Source organism: Coniophora puteana, assembly GCF_000271625.1.
Source record: "Coniophora puteana RWD-64-598 SS2 unplaced genomic scaffold CONPUscaffold_12, whole genome shotgun sequence".
Classification (NCBI taxonomy): domain Eukaryota; kingdom Fungi; phylum Basidiomycota; class Agaricomycetes; order Boletales; family Coniophoraceae; genus Coniophora; species Coniophora puteana.
The window spans coordinates 1,302,417-1,313,375 of NW_006913064.1; the positions used below are offsets into that span (position 1 = coordinate 1,302,417).

At 52.3% G+C, this 10,959-nt stretch overlaps 2 protein-coding genes across 2 annotated transcripts; one reads left to right on the forward strand and one right to left on the reverse strand.

The window, feature by feature from the left end:
- Positions 1–185: 185 nt before the first annotated feature.
- CONPUDRAFT_157630 (uncharacterized protein) lies at positions 186–7,394 on the forward strand (the record flags this gene model as incomplete). The annotated part of the gene is made up of 11 exons (XM_007774568.1): positions 186–1,217; positions 1,278–2,204; positions 2,267–2,323; positions 2,382–2,459; positions 2,512–2,736; positions 4,552–5,601; positions 5,659–6,585; positions 6,639–6,698; positions 6,760–6,831; positions 6,884–7,111; positions 7,167–7,394. The coding sequence occupies 11 exons, from the start codon at positions 186–188 to the stop codon at positions 7,392–7,394; spliced, it is 4,884 nt and encodes a 1,627-aa protein (XP_007772758.1).
- Positions 7,395–7,452: 58 nt separating this feature from the next.
- Positions 7,453–8,600, reverse strand: CONPUDRAFT_139291 (uncharacterized protein). Its single transcript, XM_007774569.1, has 3 exons — positions 8,181–8,600; positions 7,927–8,123; positions 7,453–7,842 (listed from the first exon to the last, which is right to left on the reverse strand). The coding sequence occupies exon 3, from the start codon at positions 7,667–7,669 to the stop codon at positions 7,502–7,504; it is 168 nt and encodes a 55-aa protein (XP_007772759.1). The 5' UTR covers positions 7,670–7,842; positions 7,927–8,123; positions 8,181–8,600; the 3' UTR covers positions 7,453–7,501.
- Between the last annotated feature and the right edge of the window lie 2,359 nt (positions 8,601–10,959).

A 10,959-nucleotide genomic window follows, 5' to 3' on the forward strand; every position in this document is an offset into this window, starting at 1 on the left:
TTACTACAAGCTCAGTTCCGGCTTTCCCCGAGCATTTTTGCCGTGAAGTTGGACCCACACACACACATTCCTGGCAAACGCGCGTCTGCCGGCGATGCCATGCACCACCATCACCGTCCAGCACATCCTGGTCGTCCTTGCAGTCTACACTGACACTCAACTAGAACGAGTATTCCATTCTTACCATGTCGTCGGCCACTCACTCGACCCCTGATACTTTGTCTGATGCAGATGACGCACCCCGCCCCTTTGCAGGCCACACAAAGAGAATTACCGCCATCGAGTACTCTCCTGACGGTCACCTCCTTGTAACTGCATCTAAGGATGCCACCGTGCGTCTCTGGGATCCTCTGACGGGCCAGCAGCTCCAGAAGCTCGACACACCTAGTGGAGCCAAGTGTCTTGTATTTCACCCCACAGGTAGACAGCTTGCCGCCATCTGCAAGAATAATCCGACCGTCCTGGTCTGGGACATCAAGGAGGACGAATTAGGAATGTTACGGAACATCACATCGAAGAGGACATACGACGTGGGGGGCTCCACATCTCCCGAATGCGTCAGATTCTCCAACAACGGCAAGCTCCTCGCTGTGATGACATATCAATCCGTTGCCCTCCTAGACGCTGAATCAGGCCACTTACTCATAAATGCGATCGAGGTGACCCGGCAATTTAGGCTCATGAACCTGCTTGCATTCTCTCCGGGCGGCCGGAGTGTCTTGTTTGCATACTATGGTCTTCTACGCCCTAGCACTATGCACTCAAGCACTCCAACAGTATACTCATTTGACTTGTCGACAAGGCAACAAGAACGCGTCAATCTCTCAACCGACCTGTCTCACCAACCTTGGCCTATGGTCATCTCGTACAACGGGACAATGATCGCTGGGTTCGCACCCCATGGAATACAGATCTGGAAAGTCGACGGCGGCGAGGTTTTGCATGGTCCACTCAGGGGGCATCTATGGGGAACAAGCATCATCTGCTTCTCGCTTGACGACGAGTGGCTCATCGATGTCTCCAAGGCAAACACTGTATGTGTCTGGGACACATCCACAGGGAAGTCGGCTTTGGGTCCCTTGAGGCAGCCGCCAAGCAGAAACGCGCATATCACTGCAGTGACATGTTCTCTGCTGAAGGACCGCATAGCTTGCGCGGATGAATCTGGAAACATTCATGTATGGGATACTGATACTAAACAGGTCGTACTATCCTCAGTATGTGGATTTCGCTAGTCATGCCTCCTCAGGTCAGCTGACTGACGTATATTCGAACAGCTCCCAGACAGAAAACAGATCCAACCGCTGGTCACCCCAGGCCGCTTTGAAGTGGACAGCGTGCATTGGTTCCCCGATGGGCGCTACTTCGTTAGTAGCAGCATGTGCGACGACTACATCCGCACATGGGACGCCGAAAACGGGGAGCAAGTTCGCGAGTACTTGGTCCCCGGCGGCTCGTGCATTGCTCTATCCCCCGACGGCACGTTACTAGTGGCTGGCTGCGCAACCTACTTCGGGTCCGTCAAGTTATTTGACACCAAGACGGGAAATGAGTATCAGCATCCTCTCGATATCCATGGTCGAGCGTATCGCAGAGTCAAGTTCTCGCCCGACGGTTCAGCACTCGCTATTGTGCTTGATGACGCACATGATTCGAACCTTTGTCTCATTTTTAACGTTCTCAGTGACCACAAGACGATGTTTGTTGAACACCCATCCACAGTCGTAGATGTTGCATTCTCACCTCACGGAGAGCAGTTCGCGTACCTCACTGCAAGCGATGGCATCCTCATCTGCAACACTTCGTCATTAGATATGGTCTCCAAGGATTCCTACACAGTGTCTGGCGTAATTGACCGCTTTCATTCTATCTCATTTTCACCCGATGGTCGAAGCCTTCTTATCTGCTCAGGGGAACTCTTAGTGCTGGACCTGCACACGCGTCAGACTATTCTTCGTCTTGACGCTAATAACATGGACATCCAGGCGGTATTCTCGCCTGATGGGCGGACCTTGTTATACTCGATGCATGGTACTTCCATTCAATCCGTCGACGCAGCAACAGGCGATACAGTTTGGCGATCCGAGGTTTCGTACGTCACCACCTTGTCTTTCTCACCAGGAGGAGAAAGGATAGCCATCGGTTTGAGGAACGGTGACATCAAGCTCTACGAAGCAACTTCGGGTCGTATGCTCCTTCCGAAAGTGAGTAATGACTTTGCATTTTTTCTCTGCGACATTTTACTGTTCGCTCACGTCGTCTGCAGCGAGACATGTCATCGGAAGCAAACCTTTCGGACGAAGAGCCTATTGACGCTGCTGGGGTAAGCCGACCTGCAGGCTATATGCCATTTGTAATCTCACTTCTATGTCTCCATGCAGGATCAACATATCTCTAGACCAGGACCGTCGCGGCGGGGAATTAGCCTGGCCGTCGCAGACGATGACTCAATCATGAATGTACGTTTACCGTGCTTGAGTTTCACTGCAGGCGAGCTAACCAGCAACACAGATGCCTGCAGTTCGTAAGAGTTCTGCTCCCAGACCCGACAGCCCATCTACCCGACAGAGGAACAGTAGAGCAAAGGACGGGTCGGGCAGGGAGCCCCGTCGTGGATTCCTTACTCGCCTTACATCACGTCGCGGGTCTGACCCGTTGGCTTCGAACGAACCTAGCAATGACCGTCGCCGCATGTTGCGAATGCTCGAACTCGTGAGCGTTGGGCGTGCTAATCTGGTGAGTGAACGTCCTATCCTCACGTCGCGTGTGTAATGTTGTTTCTTCTTCTTAGCGAGTGATGGCCGCCGGACCGAGCGAACAAGGTCGTCTCAGGGATAGACGTCGGGAAGGGGAGTCTGATCAAAGCTCAAGTAGCCCGTCGCCTCCAGCGTCAACTCGCCCTCGAGTTGAGTCTCCGGAAGCTGGCGTTGACGATCAAAGGAGCAACACACCGAGTAGCGATGGACTTAAGGACATACTGTGCTACTGCTTGTGTGTACCACGGTGTCACAAAGACTAGGTATCAGTTGTTGTGGCGCGTCCGATTCCAGGGTTACCTGGTTTTCGTCACAATGTTCTTCACAGATATCAGTTTATTCGAATGCATCCTGCTACAACTTGAAGCGTATGACCTAACCCGGGACCTTTACGTGCGTGTTTCGAGAACAGACAGCGTAAGGTAGAGGACACGTTTGAAGCTTTCGACGCGATAGTGGTCGCTGGTTCTAGTGCGTTCAAGACTGCGTCCGATGTGACACGTACGTTTTCTTACGAGAGTATCGTTGGGGCCCATTGCGCGAGACACAAACTTTGCACCAGCTGCCGTAGGGCGCGTGCGATAATGGCCTTCGTGACGATGATGGCGATAGTCGTGTGGTCTGTCCAGGTTAACAGGACAGCGTTTTGATCATTTATGCGTGGCATTCGCGCCCCTTCATGCTGCCGTTGGCGTACTGGCCAGTGTTTCTAGAAGCGACGGGGTAAGGGGATCATGAGAGACAGAGTTAGCTGGATGTTTGATAATGAACACCGCATATAAGCACAGCATATCATGGTACGACAATTTGATGGTGTCGAATGACGCAGGCGGGGACCTGCATCGCACTAGAGCTTAGGTATGACTTGTGCTTCCAGGATATAATCATTGACATAGCAGATGATTGGAGATATCGTTAGAGCAGTTATGATGCTTTGCTTTGACGTAGCTTCACTTGAGGATTGTGACTGGAAATCTGCCGACTACTAGTAGATAATGACGGGTACTGGAACACGAGTCAAACGGAGCAAGCGGAAAGTGAAGAAGACGAGTGACTCAGCACCTGTGAGCCTGGTTAGGCTGGGTCACATTGGTAGCTCCGTCAAGAAGCCCTCTCGAGCACCTCTGTCAGCTCACTGCGCGCCTTCCCCATCGTATGTCTCTGACTTCAGCTCTCCGCCGTCGAGCAGTCGCAATGTAGCGCAAGCTTCCTTGACAAACTTGTAAGAAAGCGCAATGTCGATCCTGAGATCACTGAGTCGCCATTGTAGTGCTAAGGGTGCGAGTTAATTTCAGAAGCGCAGAGAAGAGTGTAAAGTTGGACTGGACAGCTGGTGCAAAGCAGTGTCTCGCCTGATTAAAGCAAATGTATCAAGCGTTCAATGATTCATATCACGACATTGTTAAAGAGAGGGAGTATGAGTCTAAATCGCGCAGGTCCGCTCGCATCGCTTCGGCCCGACCCGGAACACTTCCCGCGCAGGCCCAGCTGAAAGAAGTCGACCACCAAACTCAGACCAACTTGAAGGCTTTGTCACTGTCTCTTGTTTCAACTAAAGGATTGTCTTCATACAGCTCCCTCAGATCGAGTGTGGAGTAAATGCAAGATGAACCGCACAGTGAAGCTGGATCAAGCCCGGAACCGGCTTTCCCCGAGTATTTTTGCTGTGAAGTTGGACCCACAAACTCACATCCCTGGCTAATGCGCGGCAGTCGTCGATACCATACACCACCATCACCATCGTTTACATCCTGGTCACCACTACGGCCTGCACTAACCCTTTACTCGAACCAAGACCATCTCCCTTTACCGCATGTTGTCAGACGCCCCCTCGGCTCCCGATGCGGATGATGGACCTCGCCCCTTCGCAGGCCACACAAAGAGAATCGCCGCCATCGAGTATTCCCCTGATGGTCGGCTCATTGCAACTGCATCTGAAGATGCCACTGTGCGTCTCTGGGATCCTCTGACGGGCCAGCAGCTCCAGAAGCTCGACACGCCTAGTGGAGCCGTGTCTCTTGCTTTTCACCCCACAGGTAGACAGCTTGCCACCATCTGCAAGAATGATTCGACCGTCCTCGTCTGGGACTTAAAGGAGGACGAATTAGGAGTGATGCAGAACATCACAGTAAAGAAGACATACGACGCGGAACCCTACACACATCCCCATTCCGTCAGATTCTCAAACAATGGCAAGCTCCTCGCCGTGATGACAGTTTGGTCCCTTGCCCTCCGAGATGCTGAAACAGGCCAGCTAATCATGCATATTATCGAGGTGACCCAACCGTTTAGGCTCATGGACATGCTTGCATTCTCTGCAGATGACCGAAGTGTCTTCTTTGCCTACTATGATCTTCCAACCCCCGGCACTACGCATTTAGGCACTCCAGCAGTATGCTCATTTGACTTAGCGACAAAGCAACAAGGACCCATCAATCTCTCAACCGACCCATCTCACTACCCCCAGCCTCTTACCGTCTCCTACGATGGTACCATGATCGCTGGGGATGCACCTCACGGATTGCAGATTTGGAAAGTCGACGGAGGCGAGGTCTTGCACGGTCCATTCAGGGGGCATATCTTGGGAACAAGGCTCCGCTGCTTCTCGCGCGATGGCGAGTGGCTCATTGATGTCTCCAAGGCAAGCACTGTTTCTATCTGGGATACCTCCACTGGAAACTTGGTCCTAGGTCCCTTGAGGCAGCCGCCAAACTTGGGGATCGAGTCTATGCATTGTATCACTGCAGCCACTTGTTCTCCGCTGAAGGATCGCATAGTATGCGCGGATGGCTCCGGAAGCATTCATGTGTGGAATGTTGACACTCAACAAGTTGTACTGTCCTCGGTACGTCAACTCCGGCAGTCAAGCGGATTCAGGGGAGCTGACCGATTTATCTCACAGCTCCCAGTCAGAAAGCGGGTTCGACCGCTAACCATCCCGGGCTGCTTTGAAGTGGATGGTGTACAGTGGTTCCCCGACGGGCGCTACTTCATTAGTAGCAGCATGTGCGACGACTACATCCACATGTGGGACGCCGAAACTGGAGAGCAAGTTCGCAAATACTTGTTTCCCGGGGGCTCATGCATCGCTTTATCCCCCGACGGTACCGTTCTGGCTGCTGGCTCTGCATTTTATGCTGAATCCATCGCGTTCTTTGACACCGAGACAGGTAAAGAGCACTCGCATTCTCTCGATGGTCCCGTTCGAGCGAGCCGCAAAATGAAGTTTTCTCCCAATGGTTCGACACTCGCCATCGTGCTAGACGGCGGACATGACTCGAACCTTTGTTTTATTTACAACGTTATCGGTGACCGCAAGACGATGTTTGTGCAGCACCCATCGACCGTCCTGGATGTTGCATTCTCGCCGGATGGAGAGCAGTACGCGTACATCACCACAGACGACGGCATCCTCCTCTCCAGTACCTTGTCATTGGAATTTATATCAAAGATTTCCTCCATGACGTCCGACGTGTCCGGCCCCACTCACTCTATCTCGTTTTCACCTGATGGCCAACGCCTTCTCATTTGTTCGAGGGGACTCTTGGTGCTCGACCTGCACACGTGCCAGACCATCCTTCATCTTTATGTAGGTTTTGGTCATGTCCACGCGGCATTCTCGCCCGATGGGCGGTCCTTGTTGTACTCAGTTCGTGGCTATCCTATGCAAATGGTCAACGCAGCAACAGACGATCCAATATGGCAGTATAACGTTTCCAATCTCACGTGCTTCGCTTTTTCACCTGGGGGAGAAATAATAGCTGTTGGGTCTGAATACGGGGTCTTCAAGCTCTATGAAGCGGCGACGGGTCATATGATCCTCCCAAAAGTGAGCGATTATCTCGTCACGTTTCAAGTTGTCATGAATGTCTCGTTTTGAAGGGAGATAACACGTCTTCTGACGGCGGATCGTCAAGTGATGAGCCCCTCAACATGGCTGCGGTATGTCAATCAGTTTGCTTCGAGGAAACATTATCTCATTCAGTTATCTATCTGGGATTAGCATGACAGTAGGCAAGGACCATCGGGACGAGGACTCACTCTCGCTGATGCAGATGATGATTCACTCATGAACGTACGTTCTAACTGCTTAGTTCTCATTGGATATCAACTGATCGGCGACATAGATGCCTGCAGCTATCAGGAGATCTGCCCCAGGAGGTTCTAATGCGCGTCAAACTCCTAGGAAGAACAGCGGAGGTAAAGACGTGTCGGATGGAGAGCCCCGCCGTGGGCTCATTGCTCGGCTCACGTCGCGTCGCAACTCTGACGGGCCAACCTCCGATGAGCCTAACAATGACCGTCGCCGCATGTCACGGATGTTCGAGCTTGTTAGCGTCGGCAGAGCCAATTTGGTAAGCACACAATATATACTCGCGTTGGGTTTCCGAATCTGATTCTTCTACTTAGCGTGTAATGGCCGCCGGACCTAGCGAACAAGGTCGTCTCAGCGATAGACGTCGGGAAGGGGAGTCTGATGAAAGCTCGAGTAGCCCGTCGCCTCCAGCGTCAACTCGCCCTCGAGTTGAGTCTCCGGAAGCTGGCATTGACGATCAAAGGAGCATCACACCGAGTAGCGATGGGCTCAGGGACATACTGTGCTACTGCTTGTGTATACCGCGGTGTCACAAAGACTAGATGTCGGTTGTTCTGGCGCGTCCAATTCCAGGATTGCACGATATTTGTTACCATGTTCTTCATAGGTATCAGTTTATTCGAATGCACCGTGCTACAAGCGTATGACGTCACCCAGGACCTTTACCTGGGCGTTTCGAGAGAACAGATAGTGTAAGGTAGAGGACAAGTTTGAAGCTTTCGACGCGATATATGTGGTTGCCGGTTCTAGTGCATTCAAGACTGCGTCCGGTGTGATACGTATGTTTTCTTACGAGAATATCGGCGTTGGGGCCCATTGTGCTTCTAGCGAGACACAAACTGCCCTAGGGCGCGCGGTGCGATAGTGGCCTTCGTGACGATGACGGCGGTAGTCGCGTGGTCTGTCCAGATTGACAGGACAGAGTTTTGATCATATATGCGTGGCGTTCGCGCCTCTTGATGCTGCCGTTCGCGTGCTGACTTAGTGTTTCTAGAAACGACGGGGTAAGGGAATCATGAGAGACAGAGTTAGCAGGACGTTTGATAATGAACACCGCATATAAGCACAGCGTACCATGGTACGACAATTTGATGGTGTCGAATGACGCAGGCGGGGAGCTGCATCGCACTGGAGTTTAGGTATGACGCATGCTTCCGGGATATAACCATTAACGTAGCAGGTGCATATGATTGGAGATATCGATAGAATAGTTATGATGCTTTGCTTCGACGTAGCTTCACTTGAGGATTGTGGCTGGATAATTACGGGTGCTGGAATACGAGTTAAACAGGGCAAGAGGAAATGAAGAAGACATGCGATTCACTCACAGCATGTATGCACACCTTTGAACTGGATTAGGCCGGGTCACCTTGGCAGCTCCGTCAAAGCCCCTTGAGCACTTCTGTCAGCTGACTGCGCACCCTCTCCGTCTTCTGTCTCTGTCTCTGCCTTCAGCTCTCCGCCGTCGAGCAGCCGAAATGTCGCAAGAACTTCCTCGACAAGCTTGTAGGAACGCGCAGTGGCGATCCTGAGATCGCTGAGTCCCCATTGTGGTGCTAAGGGTGCAAGTCAATTTCAGAAGCGCAGAGGAGTGCAAAGTTGGACTGGACAGCTGGTACAAAGCAGCGTCTCGGACATAGGTAGGGATCTGCTCTTCAGGATGTTAGCCAAGGCGTCCAAAGCCTGATGAAAGTAAACATATCAGGCATTCAATGATTCGTGTCGCAACGTTGTTAAAGAGAGTGAGTATGGGTCCAAGTCGCGCAGGTCCGATCGCATCGCTTCGGCGCGACCCGGAACACTTCCCGCGCAGGCCCATCAAGTCGACCACCAAACTCAGACCAAGGCTTTGTCACTGTCTCTTGTTTCAGCTAAGGATTGTCTCTATGGTATACACACTCAGAGTAAATTTGGAGTACATGCAAGATAAACAGCCCAGTGAAGTTTGATCAAGCTCGCAACCGGCTTTTCCCGAGCATTTTTGCTGTGAAGTTGGACCCACAAACCCACATTTCCAGCAGCGCGCGCCTGTTGTCGAGACCATGCACCACCATCACTGCGATCTACACCCTGATCGCTCATACGGCCTACTTTGATCCTTTACTCGAACCAAGGCCGCTTCCCTCGTTGCATGTCCTCAGAAGCTCACTTGAGCCCCGATGCGGATGACGCACCTCGACCGTTTGCAGGCCACACAAAGAGGATCACTGCCATCGAGTGTTCTCCTGATGGTCGGCTCATTGCAACTGCATCTGAGGATACCACTGTACGTCTATGGGTCCCTCTAACGGGCCAACAGCTCCAGAAACTTGACACACCTGGTGGAGGCGTGTCTCTCGCATTTCACCCCACAGGTAGACAGCTTGCCACCATCTGCAAGAATAGCTCGACCGTCCTTGTCTGGGACGTAAAGGAGGACAGATCAGGAGTGATGCAGAATGCCACAACAAAGAGGACATACGACGCTGAGGGCTCCACATCTCCTCGTTCCGTCAGATTCTCGAACAACGGCAAGCTCCTCGCCGTAATGACATTTCAGTCCATTGCCATCCAAGACGCTGAAACAGGCCAACTACTCGTGTATGTGATCGAGGTGACCCCGCCGCTTAGGCTCATAGACATGCTTGCATTCTCTGCGGACGACCGAAGTGTCTTGTTTGCCTACTATGATCTTCCCCGCCCCGGCACTATGCATTCAAGCACTCCGATAGTATACTCATTTGACTTGGCGACAAAGCGACAAGAACCCATCAATCTTTCAACCGACCTGTCTCACTACCCCCAGCCTCAGGCCATCTCCTACGATGGTACCATGATCGCTGGGGATGCACCTCACGGATTGCAGATTTGGAAAGTCGACGGAGGCGAGGTCTTGCACGGTCCACTCAGGGGGCATCTCTGGGGGGCAAGGCTCCTCTGCTTCTCGCGTGACGGCGAGTGGCTCGTTGACGTCTCCAAGGCAGACACTGTATGTGTCTGGGACACCTCCACAGGGAAGTTAGCTCTAGGTCCCTTGAGGCAGCCGCCAAACTTGGGGATCGAGACTATGTATCGTATCACTGCAGCCACTTGTTCTCCGCTGAAGGATCGCATAGTATGCGCGGATGGCTCCGGAAACATTCATGTATGGAATACCGACACTCAACAAGTTATATTGTCCTCGGTACGTCAACTCCGGCAGTCAAGCGGATTCAGGGGAGCTGACCGAGGTATCCCACAGCTCCCAGTCAGAAAGCAGGTCCAACCGCTTACCGTCCCAGGCTGCTTTGAGGTGGACAGTGTGCAGTGGTTCCCTGATGGGCGCTACTTCATTGGTAGCAGCACGTGTGACGACTACATCCGCACGTGGGATGCTGAAACTGGAAAGCAGGTTCGCGAGTACTTGTTCCCTGGAGGCTCATGCATCGCTTTATCCCCCGACGGCACCGTGCTGGCTGCCGGCTCTGCGTGTTATTTCTCATCCATCGCGTTTTTCAACATGAAGACAGGTAAAGAGCACCCGCATTCTCTCGACGGCCCCGTTCGAGCGTGTCGCAGAATGAAGTTCTCTCCCAGTAGTTCGACACTCGCCATTGTTCTCGACGATGCACAGGAATCGAACCTTTGTTTCATTTTCAACGTTCTCAGTGACCGCGAGACGAAGTTCGTGGAGCACCCATCAATCGTCCTGGATGTTGCATTCTCGCCGGATGGAGAGCAATTTGCGTACATCACCACAGATGGCGGCATTTGTATCTGCAGCACTTCGTCGATGGATATTATCTCAAAGTTTCCCCCCACAGCGTCCGAACGGTCTAAACATAACGGCTCTATTTCATTCTCACCTGATGGTCGAAGTCTCCTTGTCTGCTTGGGGGGAATCCTGGTGATCGACCTGCACATAGGTCGGACCATCCTTCATCTTTATGCAGGTTTTGGTCATGTCCACGCGGCATTCTCGCCCGATGGGCGGTCCTTGTTGCACTCAGTTCGTGGCTATCCTATGCAAATGGTCAACGCAACAACAGACGATCTAAAATGGCAGTCTAACGTTTCCAATCTTATGTGCTTCTCTTTTTCACCTGGGGGAGAAAGGATAGCCGTTGGGTCTGAATACGGGGCCTTCGA

Bases quoted from the DNA above. Each gene is read 5' to 3' on its own strand.
- CONPUDRAFT_139291 (XM_007774569.1), bottom strand. From the start codon at position 7,669: ATGGGCCCCAACGCCGATATTCTCGTAAGAAAACATACGTATCACACC.